Raw genomic sequence first — 24,578 nt, forward strand, 5'->3', positions numbered from 1 at the left:
AGCCTCAAGTAGGTTCCTTGTCATCGAATTCTAACATTTTGCTTACCATTACTGTTAATTTTTATGTTTTTAGCCAATCTTTTTCATATACTCTTTTTGATTTCCTAATGTGCTCTTTAACCAACTCTCTTGATTAATAAGAGTAATACACCATTTAAACCACCATTATTAATTACTGCAAAAACAAAGATATTTTGCTACATATTTCAGCCATGTTTGTTTGAGCTATCATCAGGCAGAATACCTTTATTTTGCTGTAATAGATAATTGCAGTTTACATGGTGTATTACTTCTATTAAATGAATACCAGAAGATATACGAGTAAACCAATTTAACTCTCTTGATCTCTTTTAATGCTTTAAGTCTCCTGTCATTAGTAAATTTAAATTTCCTCTATTTTATCCCTTATATTCTTTGTGAGCCAATCTGGTCTTTTACTTAAAACTTTCCTTTTTTCTCTATAAGGAATATGTTTATCTTGAATATTTAAAATTTTTCTACATTTGACCATTATCTCCAATTAATTCAGTTTTGAAATTCATGAAAATAATTCTTGTTGCATTTATTCAAAATTAGCCTTTTTTTATTTCTAGTCGCCATATGCTTAATATAGCTTAATGATAGAGAATGGAGATTGTTGATAAATGAGAATTTAATGTTAATTGGGAAAGTTTAACTTTTATTTCTTCAAATTTTACAAGGAAATCCTAATTAAATTGCTATAATATGTGTTGTTTTTTCTGTTTGTGCCAGCTTTGAACTATTTTGTTGGATACAAAGATGAGTGAGCAGATCAAGTTTATTGTTCAAGAGCTCAACAAAGAACCATTTAACAGGAAGTTGAATCTAATCAGCTTTGATTCTCTGAAAAGTGAACATCTGTTACAAGTTCTCAATGATGTATTTGCCGAAATTGATTCAAGAGTAAGTAACATCTTTTAAATTGTACAACATTATAAACCTAAGGTTCTCAGGTATTAGTATTATCTTTTACTGTTTTCTTTGGTTCTTCATTTAAATATTGCTGCTCCAATTAATTTTCAGACAAAATTCATTTGGTTTCTCCTTCACAGCTAAGAGTCTTATGAGATTTATTATTAAATATCTTATGTAGATGAGGGTAAGGTGTGTGAATTTGGAATATTTGGATTATCAGTAAGAATCTTACAAGGTGCCACATAAAACGAGATTTGTTAAAAAAAATATCTATAGGTGTGAGGGATAAGTTGGCTTGTTGGGTTGAAAAGTGGTTGGGTGGAAGAAAACAGAGGGAGGTCAGTCAAACTGGATTAATGTCACTAGTGAGGCACCAAAAGATTCAGTGTTAGGACCTTTGCTTCTTAGTTACATCAATGACATAGGTGGGGGAATGGTCAATAAATTATTTATGCACCTTTTTTTTTCTTCTTACTTATTAGTAAGAATGGAAAAAAAAAGGGGACAGATTTTTGCAGGGTAGGAGTCATCTTTAGCTCAGAAGGTTCTACTTTACTATCAGAGTAGTTGGACTTTGGAATGAGCTACTTTCAGATATAGTGGATGCAGTAAATTTAAGGGACTTTGAGTGAAAGTTTGATAAATATTTAGCTTATAAGGACTGCCTTTGAGGATATTATTTTATAGCTTAGTGAATGGAATAGCTTCAATGGGGCAACAGGCCCCTTGCTATCCTTAAGTATTATTTTATATAACTTGAAGAGATTTAAGAAAATAAATCATTCTTGTACTACCAAGCTATTGAAAAATTGTGAAATTTACATTAGTATTGTTTTAGCTTGCTTAAACAACATAATCAATAGTATGTATGTATATTTGTTCGAGGTTATTTTTTTATTATTTGTGAAAATAGTGATAATTTCAAGATAATTTCAATTCTTGTTACTTTATATGAAGTAATACTTATTAAAGCTATAGTTACATATAATATAACAAGTAATTTGTATTGTTTCTACTATGCACTTGGTATGATCATGAATGTAAATTTTGTTAGATGTTGTTGTGTGCTAATGTGCAACAATATCTGCACAAAAGCTGAATGATTTCTCCCCAGACAACTAAATGTCTAGGATATACTGCCAAGAGTAACAACATGTCATGAATTCTTAAATATAGGCCATGAATGTTTGGCAGGCAATAAACTATCAAAGATACATAATCAACAAAACTGCAATAAATGTGTAAATGGCTCTGAAACAATAAGTCATACAATCATTTCTAAATTGATATTAGACATATATATATGTAAGTAAGAAATGTATATATATATATACATTTCTTACTTCAAAGTAAGGAAAGCATTGGGCACCTACCCACAGGGTCCATTCCTGGATAATTTCACAATGCCCTGAACCTATGTTACATAAATTATAGTATATTGTGATAATGTTATACTTATTTTGAGTAGCAGCTGCTTCTCGGGACCCAAGCCCCAAATCTTTTTGGTAGCTTGCAATGAAGCTGCCTCTAATATTGAATAATAGGTAAGATTTTTCAACATATAATACTAAAGATGTTTTAAAGTTTTGATATAAAGTAAGCAAAGTTTAGTTATCAAGAGAAGTGTTTGAAAAGATAAGAAAGCTTATGAATTATTATAAAATAAACTTATGATAGGCATAGAAATGTAGCAGCCAGTGCTACTTTTTGAAGTTGATTATAGTTCATTAAAATAGCTATAATATGTATAATATACATTTAGCACAAAGTTTAGCAGTAATTTTAGAAAAATGATGATATATATCTGTAAATGTGTTGGTTATTGTTTATAAAAATAATGCTTATTCTCAAACTTTGGGTTGGTTATATCTATAGACTATGATTAGATTTAAGGAGTTGTGAATGTAAATTAAGAAAGCAGACTTTACTGTTGTATTGTTGACAAGTTACATGAGCATAAATATTGAATAACAAAAGTCCTTGTTAAAAACTATGAAATTCAATATGAAACATGGTGACAGAACTTCATTACTCACCATATCATTTATTTTATGTACCTTGTCAGATTAATAGTGAAGTATGCAAGATAATTTGAAAAAAAAATCTTAGAAGATGATATACTAATAACTGGGAGCTTTAACAGTATTATCTTTTTATTTTACATTAACTGTGTTACCAAATAATTTTTACACATTTGAAAAAGCATTTTTATGTTTTCAATCACTTTGATCTTTAGCATTTCGTGTCTACTGAATCTTTTGGGAGTATTTTGTTTGTTAGACAGTTTTTGTTGCTGCATTTTTACTCTTCTAATGTTTTCAAAACTGAAAGAATGTGTTCGGATACTAACAGGTGAAAGTGGATGTCAGAGAAGAGGACCCAGAACAGTTAGCTGTGAAGATGTTGGGATTTCTTCGAATTTTGAAATATAAACCACCTCCAGATGTGGATTTGTGAGTACAATAATAAAGTGATTATCTTTGAAAGTTGATTTGTTCCATTTGACTTAATGAAATAAAATTTAAACTGTGGTCAGTTGATAAAAAAATATGTAAACAAATATGTAAAGAAAAAAATTATATACAATTGAAGAATTTTGCATGGACAGCATTAAGTGATGAACTTTTAAGTGGTTATTATGAAACATTTAACACATACTGTATGTATATGAAGAGATCAAAAATTGTTTTATATGTGTTGTTAATCATAAACAAGAAATATTCATGACAGTTTGATTGTTTTTTAAAACTTATAATGTAGGTAAATTAACATGTAAAAAACTTACACAGACAACAATATGCATTGTTGCTCGATGAAGTCCCCAGTATGAGGGCTGAAAGCTCATAACTAAAGGAAAACCACTTAATGTGGAGAACAGTCCACATATATTTTTTTTACATACTGAGCTTGAAGACAGATTTTAATGTTATTCAATTTTCATATTGATAAATCTGAAGCACTGATAATGTACATTCTACTTTTTCCTGATGAACTTGTACAATCTCTCCTGATAATAATAAGGTGTTATTTATCTTTTTCCATCAGTGTTCAGCACTTTTCAACTATTTTTAGAGCTTTTAATTAATTGGTTACAATAGACTACAATAAAGTGTTTTAAATTTGATGACATCTTGGTTATGTTTTACTACACTACAAATACATGTACTAGTTAAATTTTAGTTATTTTTTCCATTTTAAGACAGTTGTTAACATAGTAAGGTAGATGAATCATATATTATTTCTCATTCTACACGTAATTGGTGAGTTGATGTCTAAGAACTCTCATATTCATGTTAGGAAAAATTATTTGAAGTCATATTCTAATGTAAGTTATTTAATCCCCGTTCCTTATTTCATTGGTATATTTATGTTAAAGATTCCTTTTCTTTTTCACCAGAGGTGAAATTGAAAAAAAATCTATGAGGCAGTTTCTCCTATTCAAGGCTCATCAGCACAGCTTGGGTCAGGAACCAAAGAAATACCATTAAGCCTTTTATAATGGTGAAGTGTATATAGTATCTGTGGTGTTTTGAGTCCGTTTTACTTCACCATATAGTATATTTTGTTTTTCAATAGTCTTTTCTTTATGACTTCCTACAGAGTATGGCCTGTTAGTTATCATGCATGGATTGTGAATCTGTGGGTTCATGGTTTGGGTCATTTTACCGTAAAAAGTTGCTCCACGTTTTGGGGCCATGAATGAAGTATATGAGTGATGGTCAAATCGTACTAGTTGGTTGGACAAGAATAACTCAAGAGTTGGTGGTGGGTACTGTTGTCTAGCTGCCTTCCTTCAGTTCCAAATTAGAGGTGGCTATGTGTGGTTAGCCCTTATGTAGCTTTGTAAATAAACACACAGTTGAACTTCAAGCCATTTCATATTGAAATGAAGAAGAGTTGTTCCAGCTTAAATTTAAAACAATAGTTTGTATGATATTGTCAATAAAAAAATCCTTATGTCGCTTTGTAAATAAACACACAGTTGAACTTCAGGCCATTTCATGTTGAAATGAAGAAGAATTGTTCCAGCTTAAATTTAGAATAATAGTTTGTATGATACTGTCAATAAAAAAAAACCCTGTATAAAAAAAAATACAGACATTTTACTTTGTACAAAATAATTTTTCCAATATTGTTATGTATCAAGAATGTGAACTTTCACCTATCTGATTTAGTATTCAGTTTGTTCTGTAAAGTATTTCATAACTTGCAACATTATTATACTAACTACACACATTTAAGTTAGTTGTATATATGTTTTTTCACTAGGAGTGAATTTCGTCAAGGTATTGTGTATGGAGAGAAAGCAGTTGTACATCATATTCTGGAATGGGTTTTACGTCGCTTGGAAGAACTTAAGAAAAGGGCTTACTTGGCTCGGTATCTTGTCAAAATTGATCTTGCTCCAGCTGTTGAAGGGGATGCTGATGTCTTAGAGTTGTATCAACAGGTAAATCTCTCATTTGGTGAGACATTTCTTGTGATATATATAAAAATAAGATAAAAAAAAAATTAGTTCCTCATCCTCCTTTAACAGATAGACTTGAAAATACAAATTGTAAAAATAACATATACAACTCATAAACTAAAGAGATAGTTCAGGTAAATTATTATTTTGATTTCAAAATATTAATTTATATAATATCTATTTTACGGTCATGATATTAGGGAAGCTATATCAAAAATTAGATTTGAGCTGATAGTGTAAAACTTTAGAGGTGTTTTGTACTCTAGACTAAATAAGATGTAGTTTACCAATTAAGACTTGAAGATAGATTGTAATTGAGACTGTTCCAAGCTATATTTAAGTCATTTTACACAGCTGGCTGGCCATTTGTAGCTCACATCTTCATATTTTCTTGGATAATTTAATTTTGATCATACAGCCATCATTGGTCCAATCTTTCAAGGGAAAAACATATAAGAATGTATTGACCGTGCAAAATAATGTATGAACTTCTTCATTGAAAAATATGATAAAGTAGATTGGTCAGATACCAAAAATGACCAAATGAATATCTAAATCACCCATCAAAGTTTGCTTTGATGCTAATGATTTTTGGTCTTTGTGAAATTTTCTTTAAAATAGAACATTTTAGGAATATGTCAGTAAAGAACTCTATAGCTTTTGTTTGACTGTTTTTTTTTTTTGTGTGTGGGTACTATCCAGAATAGATCTCATTGATATTTTAAGTTGAAACTTTTAGTTATTGCCACATTGAAATTTTTATCCAACCTTCTGTTTCTTTTGAAATCTAAACAAGTCAGCCCAGTTACAATTTTTTTTAAAATTTACATTGGTTAATTGGAATGATACTTTTTTTTTTGTCTTTAATGTATGGATTCCTTTGTAAACAACTGTATATGTTCTTCAAGATCTCTTTCTGTTTTATGTAGAAATTAGTTTATAGTATTGGCAACAAATAGCATGTAAGTTCTTGTCATTTGGTCAAATGTTTTATTGTTATTTTTTAATTAACCTGATTCTTTATTACATGTGTATTAAAATTCCTAGTTTGTGCTTGATATAAGTTATCACACTATTTTAATTAACAGTATGAGCAACTAATTGAAGATTTTAAAGAAGTCCATAAACAGTATGAAGCATTAAAAACCAGTGGTTTCTCACCACAAGAAATAAGGAAGGATCTTGGACACATGGAAGAGGAAAAAGAACAACTGACAAAGAAAATTGAAAGAGTCAAACGAAAGGTAAAAGTTGTGTTTGTTCATGTACCAAAAATAGGATTTAATACTTTGCTCTTAAGATTCTATCCTGTTGGATATAATTGGGGTAAATATGTTCAGTCTGATTTATCTAAAACTTGTAACAGTAAAGCTGCATAATATTTCTAATTGCTAATTCTGTCATAAAAAAAAAGCATTGTGACATAATTAGTAATAAATATATCATTACATATATTGTTGTGATTAATAAACATACATACACAGATGCAAAGACCACTAGTCTGAGAAATCATTTCCGTTCTTGTGACATCTCCTTTTGTCCAGCTAACATGGAATTTTTACTGTTAAGTGGGAGAAAAATGCCTTTAAGTATAAAGCTATGAATGAATTTACATAATTTTTAAGATCATTTATGAAGTTTTCTTGTACCCTGAGCTAGTGCCAGTATTTTTCAAATCTTGTTAATTTGTAAACAGGAACAAAAACTGTGTCAACAAAGTATTGCATCTTATTTTTATTCTCAAATGAATTGTCTGATTACACGAGCTTGAATTAAGTGCAATAAATTCTGGCCATTAGCATTTGTAGTTTAAAATAATCTTATTACAACACTACTGGTACAATAAAAATTCATATTAGGGGAACTATTTTTATTGGAAAGATGTAGAAAACATACAATATTTTTGAAATATTAGTTTCCACATTATGTGTAGACGATGCAAAAATTCATATTTCGATTCTCATGTCTTTAGTTAATAGCTTTTATTTTGAATGGTTAAAGAAATGATCACAAGAAGATGCAAGAAATATGTTAACATTAGCTTGTTTTAAAATAGGTTATATAAATTTTGAATAAATACCTATATGGGATTTTGTAATGTACATCAATCATTGCAGCACTTTTGCCATTGAACATTTTCCGTACAACCCTTGTTTAAACTAACACATCATGAAATGGACTTGTCTTTACATTAAGAATCGGTAATCAACCTTCCTAGTAAATATAATTTTAAGATAAACTTTTGATAATAGCTATAGTACAATAAAAAGTAGCCAATATCTTTTGAGAAGAAAACTGTCCTCAAGTATTTAATTCCTTTGAAGAAAAGTCTTTAATGCTTTTGTCTGGTGCAGAGTAAAGCCAGCTGAGTACATACTCTGTGTGTTTGTTGTGAATTACACTATTTACTTCTTTGTTTAAAGAAATGAACAAATGTTATTTGTGATTGTTATATATAAAAACAGTTAGACAGACCAGCTTTGTTGCACTATCTTGTCGAGACCCAGTTTTCTATTTTGTTTTTTTTTTCCTGCAAGTTTTTGTTTTTATGTTCCCTACTGTTAATTGGTTTTTATGTTTATAACAGTTGTCCTGTCTATTGAAATATATTTTCAACGTAACAAAAATAAATTTTATGATTTTGTATTTTCATTCAGTCATTCTGGTGTTTTTATTAAAACTACTTGAAGAAATTCACAGTATGTTAGTATTAAATATGAGTTTAAAATTAAAACAGACATTTATATATATATATATATATAGTTTACTTTTAATAACTTCCTTTTGTGATATAATCAGTAGTGTTTGGAGACAATACATTTAGATTCAAGTGGTATCAAGGTCAACGTTTATGTTTATTTTATATGAAGTATAAAATTGAGATTGATTGTTCAAAGTTTTCAGTGTAGTTTTTAAACAAACAGCCTTGAGACGAAACCTGATTTACTTGGAAAGTGTTGGTTACATATCTGAATTTGTATTAAGTTACAGAGTTCCACTTGACTGTCTAATGATATAAAAAAAATCATAATAATGCTTGGCTTGTAAAAAAATATATATTTTATGTAAATTATAAATAACTTTAAGAAAGGAAAATTTTTTTTTCCCATCCTCCTGTCGTATCGAATTTTATTTTTACTGCATGGTTTATACATGTGTATGTATGATGTGTGTGCTTGTGTGTGTGTATATGTATATCGAGAGAGAGGGTGTGAACGTTGAAGTTTAAATGTTTTTTTTAATAATGGAGATTATTTTATTCTGAATTCAAGGTTGATTCACATCCCAATAAAAATGAAATGTTGGGAATTGCTCGTAATCTGCGTGAAGAACATGACAGAGCAGATTATCTTACAAAGCAAAAGACTGATCAGCGAAATGCGGTAAGGATAATTTAAAATACAAATAGGAATGCAGAAGTTGCAAGATTACAAATTTCTTGTATCTCCAAAAGATGCAAGAAATTACACATACAGAGAAAAAAATTGTTTCCAGCATTTAGCAATATTAAATTGCTAGTTATAATAGAAATAAATCCTAGAACAGTAAGAGGTTTGATAACTTTAAAAATATGCAAGTACACACACACACATACACAAAAACTTGGAATGCAACATAGAGTCTTTTACCAGATTATATATTTTAATTAATATTTTCCACAAATTGTCTTTTAGTTGTGCTGTTCATATTATTTCACAATGCCACATTACATGAACAATTTAAACAACTACTCTGCTTGTGGAAAAAATAAGCACAAATGTATTTAATTTATTAATTATCAATTCCAAGAAATAATTCAATACCTTGTAGTTAATAAAGAAAAAAAAAATAGATGTAGATAGCGTACTTTTATTTTAAATTGTGATTATGTTCATAGTTTTTGATCATTATTGCATATTACCAAAGTAACATTTTTGGGCTGGCGAAGGACAAAATAGCTTAAAGGATAACTGTTATGCCAATTTTTTAAATAAAAAATGGAATTAGCAAAATATACATCAATATATAAATTTTGAAGGAATTGTTCTATAAGAAAGGAAAGTGTGATGAAAGGTTAACTAATATGTAAGTGTGTGACTTGAAATGTTTTTACTCTATATATTTACTAACAAGTTTCAAAAAGTATGTTTTTGAAGAGAAAACAAGGATTTCAGGAATATTTTTCTTAAGCTAATAAAGTATTCACTTTTTATTGATAAAGGCTCATTTCTTAGATAATTTTAATAATTAATTTGAACTACAAGTACAGTGTGTGTTTTATGTTTTTTCTTTTTGTTTCAGTTAACACATGCAGAAAAAACAATTCAGCGTTTAAATCAACAGGTGAAAGAATTGCGCCATGCAGCCCTTGGGGCAACACCTGAAGGTGTGTAAAAAACAACAACTGAGGAATTTGTTTAAACATTTTAATAGAAAAAATATTCTAACTGATGGGTTTGTGTGTGCAAATAATGTCCAATGTGATATTATTATAAAAATTTTAATCTTATAATTTAGTTTAACTTTTTATTGTATCCTGAGTTATAGGTATGTAGAATTATATTTTATAAAACTTACTTCATTTTTTTCAAGATAAAAAGCTATTGTAAGTTTTTAAGTTATGGATGTATTTTGGAAGATAATTTAACATCATTTTTGGAAATTAGGATTTTTAATACATACACACAAACATGTACATAAACCATTAAATTTATAATTCAGTGAATGAAGAAATTATTTTATTTCACAATATTTAAATTACATTTTGGTTTTTATTTCATAAGATATTTGTTACAGGTTTGATACAGAAACTTGAAGAAGAGGTACGTGTTAACTCGTACTTAGTAAAAGAAAAGCTTCCTAAAGAGATAAGTGTCCGTCAGAAATACATTCATGATCTGCAGCATGTTGTCAATCAGCCAGCCATGGGTCAGTCAGATATAGACAAGCTAAATGCAAAGGTAAAGCCATATGCATTTAATCTAAACAGGTATATTGGGATAAATTTTGAAGCATGGTGATAAAAAAAGATGAATTCAACTATAAAGAGATTCTAAAGTATTGCACAGCTGGTATGTTGAGAATGAAATGAACGTGCTTTTATACCTTTTTATTGATTCATCAACCAAGTGTATTTTCCATTTCTTTTACAATTACTGTTAGGAACTTATTATTTGTATATATGTTATTGAATAAGATTATGGATATGAAATAAATCCTTAAGTTTTTGAGATTATCTTTCAAAGGGTATTATTTCAGAATATGTTATTAATATTTCTTTTTCACAAAAACTTGTTCATTACTTTTAGTTTGTGACAAAGTTTGGTTATTGAATATTTTATTTTTCAATAATATTCGTTTACAGATAAAGAAAATGAATACTGAAGTTAATCAGCTAATTGAGAAAAAAATGGCTAGCAGTGAACCCGTTAATGACAAGCTTTCACTCTTCAGGCAACAAGTAGGTATTCTAACTAACTCAAAATAATTTAGATTCTATTTTCCACACATTAATTACAGATATTTACTGAAGATATTAATTTTTTTGTTATGAAAACAAAAAGGATTGTAACCTCTATTTAGAAGAAATGTAATAAAATACCTAATTAAAAAGATTTGTTTATTATAAATAGTTGAAACAAAAGATGTCAAAGAAATTACCAATTAAGTGATTGTTAATGCAATTTCTTTAATATTGTATTACTAAGTGTAAAATATTGTTTCAGTTTCTCTAATAAACAATCATATTTGCATTACAAGCAAAAGAAAAAAAAAGACCATTTACTCTATGGAAATATGAATTTTATTTTGTCCAACATTTCACTATTACAACTTCTGGGCTCACACAAACAATAAACTCATAAAAATATGTGTATTTTCAGAATAGTACATTATATGGAAAACAATTTGGCTTTTCAGTAATATATACATTGTTTTGATTTCTCTTTTATACAGGCTGCTATGATTGCCCGTAAAAAGGAGACAGCCGCTGAGCAGTTGAATGAAGTACGAACTGAACTAGCACAACTAGAAGAGGAACTGCAAGAGAAAAGAGAACAAACTAAAGGGTTTGATGGAGAAGAAGTTCTAAAAGGAGATGAGGTACAACCAGGCTCATTTGAAAATATGAAATGTAACAATAAACACAAAGCAACTGTGTAAAAATTTATTATTACTTTAAGATATATTATACCAATATTCTAAAATCATTGGCAGATAGTGTTATCTGTTTCATACATAACGTACAGTTTGCAACAAATAAACATGTGCTTAAATAATCTGTACTGCCTAGGTAAAATCCTTTTTAATGCTTTTTAATTAATTTGAATTTATGAAAATATTCATGTTATGTATTCCATGCATTACATATATTTCTAGTGTTGAATATTTGTATCAGATATTCAGCTTCATCCACTTCTGCTGACTTTATTGAAAAAAGTGTTATGATTTTGAACCCATAAAATATATTTCTGTGATCCAGTGAATTTTGTTTAGTTTTAAAATTAACCTAGAATTATAATCTGATAAAATTTATATCAAATTATTTTTGCACATTAAAAAAAACATATCTGTTGTGAAACACAAGTTTGTATTGATAAAAAGAAGAATAATTTATAATTCCACAAATCAATGAAATGTGGCTTAATATAAGAAGTCTTTGAATCTGATGCTTCTGACATTTGTACTTCAAGATATATGCAATTTTGACAGAAAATCTGCTGATTAGTACTTAAGGTTTACAATAATAGCTGGTTTCATGATAATTCCTATAGATATAACAGGAACACCATGATCTCAGGCAAAGTTTAGTAAAAAAAATTCTCCATCTTTCAAAAAGAAAATCATTGTATCTCCTCCAGTTCTTTTTAGTTTTTGGTTGATGAATACTGTTGGATGCTTCATTTGACAGTGTATGTTCCATAAACGTTGCAAGAGAATTAAGAATGTGTGCCCACCAGAGGTCTGGTTTATTCAGAGATCTATTGTTAAATAATAAAACTGTAACAGTTTGTTTAGGCATTTCTTGTAGTTTACTAAATTTAATTTTATATTTGAATGTATGGATCATAGTTTACTATCTTGGTGATTTTAAAAGTACTGAACTGTGCATTTTTTGAAGGAGGTTTCTTAGAAAATTAGCATCCATAACTGCTTGTTTAGTAGGGTCTCTCAATGTTTTAGCCTCTGATGATGCAATAAGCAAGTAATATTTGCTCTTTTAGATGAGTACCTCTGAAATAAGGGGACATTTGAGGAACAGATATTTTTTGTGGTCTTGTGGTTGTTTTGTAATAGGAATAGTAATAGCATTTTACTTTTTGACATTTAGTTTGTTGCATAAATCTACATAAAAAAAACTGTATAATTTTAAAATAGAAACAACTAAAAACATTGTCCCCCAGCTGCAAATGCTCTGTTTAAAGTACATTAAAAATACATATATTTACTAACTGTTATTAATCACATTAAAAACAGCTTAACTTAATGTTTACATCTACACAATGAACTATACTGTTACATATTATTTTCCTGTCAAATATTATAATGTTTCTTATAGTCATAACTTTGCCTAAGCATGAAACTACTGCTATACTATTTTTTATTAAAATATTTTTACAGCACTATTTTACTTGAATGGAAAATGGTGTAAATAATGATGATATTGAACAGTTATGGTGTATATCATTGAATTTTTAAATGATATTATGTATATTTTCTTTTTATATATGAAATAAGTCCATATTACATAATATCACAATAGTCATAATTTTTTTGCATGATTCTACATTGCTAGCATTTTAATGATTCTTAAAAATCAGGATAATGGTGCATCATACAGAATCTGTATGAATTAGTATGAGTAAAAATAAGTAGACTTACACGCACACACACACACACACACACACACATATATATATATATATATATATATATATATATCTATTTGTTCTTTTACATTATTAATGTCTGACAAACTGTGTTTTAATACTGTTGTTATGATGTTAAGAGTTACAATGTAGAAGTTAGCTTAATTTAAAACTAAAGGGAAACTTTGTCTTTCAAAACGAGATTAGTTTTTATTTTGACATTAAGAACATATTCTAATTAACTTTTTGATAGTTTAAAAAGTATGTGACAAAACTAAGAAGCAAGAGTACTTTGTACAAGAAAAAGAAACTGGAACTAAGTGATTTACGAGCAGAAACGGGTGTTTTGGCCAGAACCAAAGAAATTCTGGAACAGAGAGAAAAGTCTGTTTCAGAGAGTTTGGTAAGTTTTCACTATTTATCTTGTAAAGCAAATATTTTAAAATAATCTTCTAAATCAAAACAACATTTTTCAATGAAATGTTGATATTTTAAAAATAAGCTAAACTGAGATATTTTGAATTCTGAATAATATCAACTTGCATGTTTTAATGTATCTTGAGAAAGAACAAGAATTTACTTCAATGATTTTGGTATTACTAGTTTGTGGATACAAAACATAAATCTTTATAATAAATGATTCTGGATCAGTCTCTGTTAGAGGATCAAAAGGGAATAGGTGGGTTTCATTCAACACAAGAGGAACTAGAGAAGGTCTCCAGTGTTAAAGCACAGCTTGATGAAGAAAAAGGTCATACCTTGGAAGAGATGTCTACCATGGTACGAAGAATAAATGCCCGAATAAATGAGAAAAAGGCTCATTTGGCTCCAATAATTAAAGAATTGCGGCCACTGAGACAGCAATGCCAGGTATTTTAAAATTAAATATTATATTTGCTTTTAAACCTTTCTGTATGCCTGTTCACTAAAACCTTTGGATGCTATAATTAGATTTATCCGACTTGACATTTATAGCCGTTTGGTGCGACAAGTGAATTTACTCCACAGTGTCACAAAAACTTTTCCTCATAGTGTGACAGTTGAGATGCTTGCACATTCTTGAATTTCCTGCCTTAGTGCAAAAGTGCAACTAGTGGATTTTGAAATTGAAAAAATTAAAAAAAAAGGTCAAGTTCTAAATTTCATTTGTTAGTGGATAATTGACACTTTTTGTGAACCCACCTGAAATTTAATTACACACTCAAAGGGTTAAAAGATCATTTTATCAAAAGAAAAATACAAACAGATTTATAATGCTTGAGTGTGAGTAATGTATTTCTTTTGTATTGGATACAATCATTCAGTTTTGAAAAATATCACCAATAAGGAATATTGTAGTTCAGTAGATTCATTCTCTTTGTGAGGTGAGTTTGACCCAGTGGTTAGTATGCCCGACTATGGATCTGAGGAAGTAGTGGGAAAACATTATGAAAAATGCACAAGGGACACACAAATATAGATGTCACACCCAATGAGTATTAATAACTACATTAATTTACTAATGGTATAAATATTATCACAGAAAATACAAAAGAAAAGCAAATAAGTTGTACAATGCACTAATATTTTGTATGTGAGCCCTTTGCTTTGCACAGAAGATTACACCTTATTTTCTTTTCATGATGCCACACAGTTATCTATATACAGTTGTGGAATATTGTTCTAGATATTCTGTATTATTCCTTTCATCTCAGCCAAGTTGTTTAGTAAATTTTTTGACTTTTTTGTTTATGACATTTGCTCATACAACCTCAAGAATGTTGATATTGGGACTTTGTGTAGGTTAACATACCATTTCACCACATTTGTTGTATTGTATGTTCAGGATCATTGTCTTACTGGAAGTTGAACTCCTCCCATTTGGTGAGTAATGTTCCTCAGGAAATGGCATGATGGATCATAATCTGCTTGTGTTTTTCAGAGTGCTATTAGTTTTGTGTAGAACATTGACAATGTTGGCTAAGATACAGCCCCAAACTTCATCTGATCCCACCACCGTACTTCACAAAAGATATATATTGATTATCATACATTCCCCTCGCCACTGTTGAACAAACTGTCAATGATTGTTGCCAAACAATTGGAACTTGGATTAATCTGTAAAGAGCACACCTCTTCAGCTTTGCTCATTCTACTGTTTGTGGTCTAATAATAATTTTAACCTTTTCTCAGCGATATTTTTCAATCAGCTAAAAATTAATTGAAACGATTTCATGTTAATGTATATCTCACTGATCTCGAGAAAACATTCACACCTGTATTTACAGCAAAGTTGTTAACAAACAACTGCACTCAACTGCTGTTTATCTCATAAAGGACATTACCCTGAAACATTTAACATCTCTTTTGAAGAGTTGTATTTACAGCAACATTATTGACAAACATCTGTATTCAACTACTGTTTTTCTCCTAAAGAACATTACCTTGAAACATTTAACATCACTTTTGAAGAGTTGTATTTACAACAACGTTGTTGACAAACATCTGTATTCAACTACTGTATTTCTCCTAAAGAACATTACCTTGAAACATTTAACATCCCTTTTGAAGAGTTGTATTTACAACAACGTTATTGACAAACATCTGCTTTCAACTACTGGTTGTCTCATAAAGAACATTACCCTGAAACATTTAACATCCCTTTTGAAGAGTTGTATTTATAGCAACGTTGTTGACAAATATCTGCACTCAACTACTGTTTGTCTCATAAAGAACATTACCCTGAAACATTTAACATCCCTTTTGAAGAGTTGTAGTTTCCTACCTCAACCACTTCTGTTATTAACACTGCTAATTTCATGGACCCTTTTCAGAGTCTTGCTCACAAGCCCTTACTAAAACATGGAATCTTGCTTCAATTTTTCGAATAGAGTGCTCTAGATCAGCCTATTTACATGCTTGTCATATGCTTTTTAAATTGTGGGAGATGAAAGTGGAATACTACTACTACTACTAATGAGCATAGAATGGTACGACTTCCTTTATTTTTAAGGGCTTCATATTGATGGGACACTTTCTGATTGGTTGGATGACAACCAGTCACAGTGTAAATTAACAGCACATGACTGTACTCTAGTGTATTTCAATTTTACACAATAAGAAGGTGGCATTTAAAAATATATGCCTGTTACACCCCCCTATCAAATAAATTACATTTAATACATTCTTGAAATAAAATTAGCAAGGAACAAGTCTTTTAAGGTTTAAGCAAAATTATTATAATCATGGGTTATCACATTAAAAAAATTACTAAAAACATAACGTATATAAACATAACACTTATAATACCAATATACCAGTTGTTAATGTTAATTTAGAAATCCAGTGATGTATGTGAAGTATTGATATTAAACATTGTATTCAGCACTTGATGCTGTTTGGTTTCTATTTGGTGAAATCTGCTTCTTTTATTATTAATGAATACAGATTTGGCTAAATATCTCAAAGGTAAAACCCTGTCTTACAGGATTTGAAGTATGAATATGACCAGAAAAAAGCAGCATATGACTCTCAGTCAGCTGGGCTGGAAAGCAACTTGTCCAAGTTGGAACAGGTAAAGATGGAAGAGTAATCAGAATCAGGCTTCATATTGTAATATTTCTTCGTATGAGTCAATTCTTCTGTGTTGCATTTGAAATGTTTTGGATTTTTGATTATACTCTGAAACAAGGAAGGAGTTTTTAACTTTTTGTAAATAACTAATCATAAGGTTTTCGTGGGGTTGTTATTTATAACTTAATACAGAACAACTGCTATTAGTCATACCACTTTTCTGTGAAATTCCGTTTTTCAGTTCATTATAATGCTTAATTGACACTAATGTTGGAAGTTTCATATTGATGTATTTTGTGTGTGTTTATGTACATGTGTGTGTGTGTCATAAAGAAACTTCCAAGATCGGTGATAATTACCTTACATTTGTCTAGAAACAACTTGTAATTTTATGATATTATTCTTATTTTGGAAATTATGTTACTTGTTATAAAAATAATAATAATCACTAAATCTTTAGTACATTTATAACTTTAATACTTGTAAGAATTATGTAATTTAGGTAATAGAAAGGTAATACAACATGAAATCTCTGTATTCTTCTAGCTTATGGTATTTGTACTGTATAGTTCACTCTAAGAAACAAAATTGTTGTTTACAATGGAAGATCCCCTACAGTTTTTCATTCAGATATGTGGTAAGAAGAGAGTTTGAATCATATACAGATAAAGACTGAGCCCTTATGAAAATGTGTGTAATAAACACATCAGGAATCTTCTCTTTTTTTTTAACAATTTAGCTTGAGTTTTCATTAACTTTTAGAAATGAGTGAGATTGAGTCTTGTATATATATATATATATATATATATATACATACAAAGAATAAACTGGTTTTAACAAGATTTTAGTGTAATTTTCATACATCTAAACACTTGAGCATGATATAAGCTTTTAAAAAGTTTTTGTACAGTGATCAGATCTCATTATGGCTTATGAATCAAAGTTACAGTAAAGTTTTCATATATATAAAACTAGGAGGTCCAGAATTTGAGAGAGGAGGTATCATCAGAAGAGTCTAGATATCACTACCTGAATGCTGCTATGGAGGTCCTTGAAGAACATCAGCAGCGTGTGAGCGAGGAGTTAAAAATTTATGTATCCAGTGACCCTCAAGAAAGAAAGAAATCACTGAGGTATGTGAAATCAGTTACAAAACCAAAATTACATTTGAGAAGGAAGATACACCATAATGGAAAGTTAGCTTCATCCAATGATATTTTCAGAGTGTGTGTTTAGTAGATGTAAACTATTATGTTTAAAGGGTACATTTGTTGTGACCAGTGGTATGTTCAGAATTTGAAGAAAAATATCTGGATCAAAGCTGCTTTTTTCCAGGTAGCTATCACAGATGCTGCTGTTAAACATACAGGTGTCATGAAAAAATAATATATTAAAATAAATTAAATTAAATAAAGAACCATAGTGAAACCAGATTACTATATGTTAAATTATTAATTCATGGCATTATATATATAGATGGGGATTTATTTAATTAAAATGGAAATAAAAGTAGTAGTAATTGTTTACATTTGATTAAATCTTTACATTTTTGTTATCTTTTGTTATGAAAGATGACCTTTTAACACAGTTGTTTACAAAATGTTTTATCTTTCAGTGTATGAGGACAATCGAAAACGGATGTTATGTTTAGAAAACGTGCATCTGATCTAAGAAAAGCTATCATTGGTGTCTATACTTTTTACCAAGTGGTAAATTTATAAGAGCAGATAATTGACAATTAGCAGGTGTTAATAAAATGTAGTGAACTTTATGTTTTTCACCTCAAGTTACTATTACTACAACAGTAGAGATTAGTTTTAGGTGTAGAGATAATAAACAGTCAGTTGAAAAATTTTGACTAAAAAATAGAACTTGTTTAAACTTCTACATACATATTCTTTTAACAGAGAGCAGTATAATAAGAAAATTCAGGAACAAGAATCACAAGCTAAGATGCTTCGAGACCAACAGAAGGAAGTCAGGGATAACCATACTGGAAGTCAACATCAGGTGAAGATGTGGAATGATCTCCAGAAACTCTTAGAATGCAAGAAACAGTGTTGGGAGAACATGCAGGCTCAACACAGACCTGGAGTTTCAACAGCAGTGTCTGGTGACAGGCTTGTTTTGTGATTTAAACCACTACTGTTAAAGAAGGCTTGCAGTAAATTGTAGGAGAGAAGAACAGCACGCATTAGTAATTTATTCTTTTTAAGAAGGTTTACACTATTAAATGAGATAGTGCACATTGAAAGTAATCAAACATTGTTCATATATATATTTTTTGGCACCAATCTCATAGTAGTGGATATTTATTTTCATAATTTTACCATTGTGTCATTAGCTGCTTTGTACATATAGCTAGTTTAAAACATTCTATTTTCTCTTGCAAACTTGGAAATGAAACCACTTACTAATTGTAAGAGTAATTAAGATTAGAAACTGCTTATTTTTCTTAGTATTATACTTTGTCAAGATGATTCATGCAACAGCTCAGACCTGGGAAAGTTTTATTTGTAAGGTTGATTAGGATGTGAAACCTTATTTGGGATCAAAGTAAAATAAATACAGTTTCTCATAAAAAAAGAATGATAATGCAAGGGATCAAAAATATGAAATATTTTATAACTGTTAAGTAATCAGTTGAAAGAAAAAAGCATTTCTTAACAGATATTTCATTTTGTTATATTATTAAAATCTTAAATTGTTTGATGGCTAAGAAAACTTTCTTACCTTTCTAAATTTATAGGAGACTAATCTTGTGAAAAGCTTTTTTTTATAACATTCTTAGTGCACTGTTTCTGATGCACATTAGTAAACATTGTTTAGGAATTCAGTAGTTGAACTAAAAATAGGTTAAACATGTAAATACAATATATTGTATATTCTCCTGCTCTCATTAAAAGTAGCCTACATGATATGAATGTAATACAAATACTGCAAAGAACATCACAAACATTTGTTATATAGAAACCATGTTTTAAAAAATGTTCTGCATATTGTGAATCTGTAAGTCTGGCAAGACAATGACAAACAAAGAAAATTGTATAAGTTTGTGTTAAATGATTCCTGAAATAGGTTTAGAATTTTTTTAGATTAGTTAGATGCATGTGTAAATCACAAATAGCTTTAATTAGTTAATGAATGTTTTGTGTACTGTTAAATGTCTATAAAATCTGAAAATGCTAGTATTTCTAGTTTTTTATTTGTCAATAACACAGAAGAATAGTGCCTTAAAAGTTTTTGAATTTATGATAACATCAAACTTGAATGTAATACTTTGAGATACACAGTGCCATACATTTATCTAGTCAGCAAAAGCAAGAAAAAAGTATTGTAAATTTAATGCATGATTATACTTGTGATAGAAGAAATTGCCCAGCCATTTTAACTAAATATTAAAATGTATGTATTGGTTAGTAAGGAGTTCATTTCTTTATATTGGTAATTGTAATTTTTTATGCTTTAAATCTGAAGGTGTTGCTACACAAAAACAGTCTTAGAATCCCTCCAGTAGACATTACTGTTAGATTGAAAGCTGCCAATCAATCAAAAGATGGTTATTAGAAAAAAACAAAGAAACAAGGCTTCAAGAAAGACAAAACAGGCATTCTGTTGAAAAGCACGAATCTTCCACAATTGAAGATTGAATTAACGGAATGAGGATTGAAGATTTCAGTGCAGAAATAAGAGATACATTTTTATATATCATATACTGTAGTGAAGTAACACCTAAAGTAATAAGTGTTTTGAACTCTATTTTTTCCAATCAATGTAATATTTATACCTCTCTAACAATTGTAAATGGCAAGCCTAACATGATGTTCCCTGGAACAATAATTTAGAACTACCTTGTGAAAAGTGCATAAAAGGCAAGTTAACCTACGTTGTTATACAGAATAATGATTATCTGTTTGGTAAACTTTGGTATCTTCAGTAAATTTGACTGCGTAAGGTACTTAATGGATTCATTTGTTATGCCAAAAATGTTTGTCATATATACTTTAAGTGTAACAAAATAGAAAATAAAATGTCTGATATTTATTTAGGACATTTTCAGTGAGAGTATGTGTAAAAATAAAAATGAAAAAAATTTTCAAATCCATATTTTTAGGAACAGAGAATCAGGCAAACAACTATAGCAATTAATTTGCTGCAACTTAATGTAACAGGTATTTGTTTGTGAAGGTATTTAATGATTTTTGCATACTGAACAATGCAAATCCTGAAATTCCAAGTAAATGTTATTTCTGTTGCAAGTACAGTCTCTGTTGCATTGAGCATTTTATTCTGAATAATATGTTTTCCCTAGTCCAATAAGATTCTCAGTATTCACTCTCTTATTGCAGTTCTTCTGCCTTTGAGAACTGTTTTTACAGAAAGTCCATTCCTCTTTTTGAAGAAAGAAAGCAAGAATTGTTATTGAGATATCATATGGTGAGAATAAATCCAATACTATAACTCTTGACCCCCATGATAAGAGTCCTCAGGATCACATTCTTGTGGTAGATCTCAATCTTTTGCTTGCCAGTGGTTTATTCTACATAAGCAGGTGTTAGGTGATGTGTTTACCCAGCTTCTATAGCTGTTACTAAACTTTGAATTTGTTTTAGCTCTTGTACACAAAGAATATATTATGCTGTATAATGAGGGCTTTTGCTTGCTTTATTGATCTTAGCCATCTACTTGTGATCTGATCTTTGAGAATTTTGATTTAAAATGTGATTTCACAAAATCTCTGTGTGGCCACAGACCTAGTTCACTGTCTGTTCATAAAGTTGATACTGCCCCTTCAAATATTTTCCACAGTCTGTTTGATTCAAAAATGGGTTTTGTCATGTTAGAGTTTTATTGACATTATAAAAAAAAAACAACTGATTTTCCACACTTGTTTGATTTGTCCTGCTCCTATGATAAATGAGACAATAGACTGTCTGATGCAGCATATACATTACTATTTGCATTATAACTCTAAACCTGTGAAAAATGGATTCTTGCTTTGGGTCATGCATAAATTTCTGAACACAAAATATTGCCCATACTATTGTTTGTGTTGTAATGTTTTATGTCCCTTAGTTAACACCTTATTGTTCAATTTTTTTAGCATAATCCGTATGTAGTTATAAATTAGATGTTAATTGAGGTAACCAAGAAAAACTTTTCTTTATATCTTGATTAGATTATCACAAATCTTTGAGATTATAATAAAAATAATATAAAAATATATTCAAACGTCCTACTCTACAAGACACAAGAAATATAAACATAACAAACTGTCAGGCTACCTTACCTACAAGTTCTTATATTTTAACTTTTCACACTAAAATGAGCAAAAAACGTTTGATACTTATGTTTCAATGGACATTTTTTTCTACTCCAACTATGTATTTGTATAGAATCTTATTACTATGCCCAATTATTTTGTGGAAATTTATCAGTTGGTAAATTACTTAGTTACTGAGTAAGCAGTAAATATTGCAATTTTATTTCAAAACAAACTGTTTATTACGAATAGTTTTTTTATCCAAAGTCATTTAAATAATATATTATGGGGCTAAATTTCATATTAAACAGTTAGTATGTCTTTGAAACCAACTGTTTTTGGAATGAAAGTGGTATTTTATTGATGTCTGATTGACTTATGTTCATTGTTTTTTATGTCAAATGATGTCATGGTTTTACTTCTAAAATTTAGTTAGGTTAACTTGACTCATAGGCTTGTTGCTGAATTAAGTTCACTGTGTGTTTATCAGTAATTGGAGATTTTTTTAAAAAAGAAATTGGTAACTCACAAAATTTTGATGTGAAACTTGGAGCAAATACTGTCTTTTTTACAATTCATTTCATACATAATTGTTTACATTAATAATAAGTTCTGTAGTAGTTGTGCAATAGAAGAGTTATCCATTTTATCTAATTTACTTATGTTATGCTGGAGGATGTCTTTACTAGAAATAACTAATAATAAATCAATCTAGAAAATCAAACAATCTGAGTAAAGATTTGTGCTTGGGTGGGTGTGTTTTAGCTGATTAATAGTATTGATAAAGTAAAAACTCAAAGATTATTGTTTGTAAGTAGATTTTAACTGAAAAATGAAACAAAGAGACTACTACTTTCAGTAGTACTAGTTAGTCAAGCTTAGAAAAAATTAAGGAAATAATTGCATGAATGTTTTTATTAAACAAAATGGAAGGAACAGGTTGAGATCATAAGTGAGTAATCCACATATAGTTAGTTGCAGAACATTGAAAAACAAGTGAACATTATTTAAAAAATTAATGAATTTTTCAGTGATAGTTGACTGAGAAAATTTGTTTTAAATTTTCTTTGGGACCATTTGTTAAACCTGAAAAGATTATTATAGTTTTGTAGTTGAAGTGAAATTATGGGTGTTACTAATTACTAATGAAAGAAAATATTTGCAGATTTGACTCGCAAACAAGCAAAATTATAGAAACAAGTTTGTATGTGTGTGTTTAGAATATATATTTGTATTCTAACAAAGAGACAATAATATAAAGTTTATGTATAAGGTTCCCTGAATGAGTAACAAGAAGACTTCCCACAGTTCTGTGATGAGTTAAACTCACTGCATCTAGTATTATCACTTATGATTTTTTACTCTCTGTCAAAAGTATATTTGTGTATTATAGTAGTTTTTTTTTAATTCTATTATAACTACTGAAGTAACAGCAAACATATCTAAGTTAGTAAAGATAGTAAAATCCATTATTTGTATAGAAACCAAAGATAAACAGCAAACTTCACAGTTTTATTGTGCTTATAAATTTTTCTGGAATCGTTGAAGAATAGGGCAAGCTCTTATATATTAATGTAGGTTTCACTATTTCCCCACGTATATATTTAATGTATGAGTGAGTCATTCATTTATGATTGTTATTTTTTCTGTCCAGTTATGTGATACTACGAAGAGAAATAAAATTGTTCACTGCTGTTATTGTTTTATGTTTTTAATACTGTTCTTACACGAATTACTTTGATTTCTTAAATAAAAATTTTTATAGCTTAAGTTTAGTAATTATATTTAACTTTCAAAGTTTTTGTTTACATATTAAACTTATTCCAAAAAGTTGCATTGAAAACAGAACAGTCACATTTGTTTTAATTTCACACTCAAAAGAAAGCTGTATGCAGTTGTTATTACAGCATCTTATTTTTTATTGTAACATCACTTAAAGAAGACTAATGAATTTTTCAGTGTTAGTTGACTTTGAGAAAATTTGTTTTAAATTTCCCATGGGACCATTTGGTTAACTAAGAAGAAGAGTGATATGAAATCTACTTAACGTAGCTTTCAAGAAATACCAGTGGTAGTAATAACTTGTGATAAGGTATCCTCATTCATGGTATTGAAATGTTGGAAAATAACCACATGGAAGAAAATTTATGACATCCTTGTCCACATTATAGCACTGAACTAACTTTGAAGCCAGCTTGTCAATAAGTCAGTTATTATTGTCACAGAAAGTTTCACAAAGAGGTAGATACTGAAGGTTGTTACATATTGTCAGTCATTGTTGCTGATGAAAATAATAACACTTATTAGAGTACGATTCGTGGGAGGTAGAACTCCTATCCAGTTTTTTAGTAAGGTCAGATGTAAAGACTTTGTGTTTTCCAATGAAAACAATAAACTGCATTGCTGGTAATAACACAAACTTTGAATGTGCAATAAATGTATGTGCTGACCATGAGTAGGGAAGATAAAATCCAATAACACAAAAGCAACTTAAGTACCCAAATAGTAGAGG

General features: G+C 29.2%; 1 protein-coding gene across 3 annotated transcripts in view; it reads left to right on the forward strand.

Moving 5' to 3' along the window:
* Positions 1-23,764, forward strand: part of LOC106464210 (intraflagellar transport protein 81 homolog) — a 26,101-nt gene extending 2,337 nt beyond the window's left edge. For all 3 annotated transcript variants that reach the window (XM_013924339.2, XM_022391914.1, XM_022391913.1), the window contains exons 2-15: positions 754-924; positions 3,289-3,389; positions 5,206-5,386; positions 6,493-6,648; positions 8,677-8,787; positions 9,686-9,770; positions 10,181-10,344; positions 10,749-10,844; positions 11,339-11,485; positions 13,505-13,654; positions 13,903-14,121; positions 16,718-16,804; positions 17,779-17,936; positions 18,711-23,764. In XM_013924339.2, coding sequence (XP_013779793.1) covers positions 781-924; positions 3,289-3,389; positions 5,206-5,386; positions 6,493-6,648; positions 8,677-8,787; positions 9,686-9,770; positions 10,181-10,344; positions 10,749-10,844; positions 11,339-11,485; positions 13,505-13,654; positions 13,903-14,121; positions 16,718-16,804; positions 17,779-17,936; positions 18,711-18,936 — 2,025 coding nt within the window. In that variant the 5' untranslated portion in view covers positions 754-780 and the 3' untranslated portion in view covers positions 18,937-23,764. The remainder of the gene's footprint in view (positions 1-753; positions 925-3,288; positions 3,390-5,205; positions 5,387-6,492; positions 6,649-8,676; positions 8,788-9,685; positions 9,771-10,180; positions 10,345-10,748; positions 10,845-11,338; positions 11,486-13,504; positions 13,655-13,902; positions 14,122-16,717; positions 16,805-17,778; positions 17,937-18,710) is intronic.
* Positions 23,765-24,578: the final 814 nt, after the last annotated feature.

The sequence above is a fragment of the Limulus polyphemus genome, unplaced genomic scaffold (genome assembly GCF_000517525.1).
Source record: "Limulus polyphemus unplaced genomic scaffold, Limulus_polyphemus-2.1.2 Scaffold1588, whole genome shotgun sequence".
Lineage (NCBI taxonomy): Eukaryota > Metazoa > Arthropoda > Merostomata > Xiphosura > Limulidae > Limulus > Limulus polyphemus.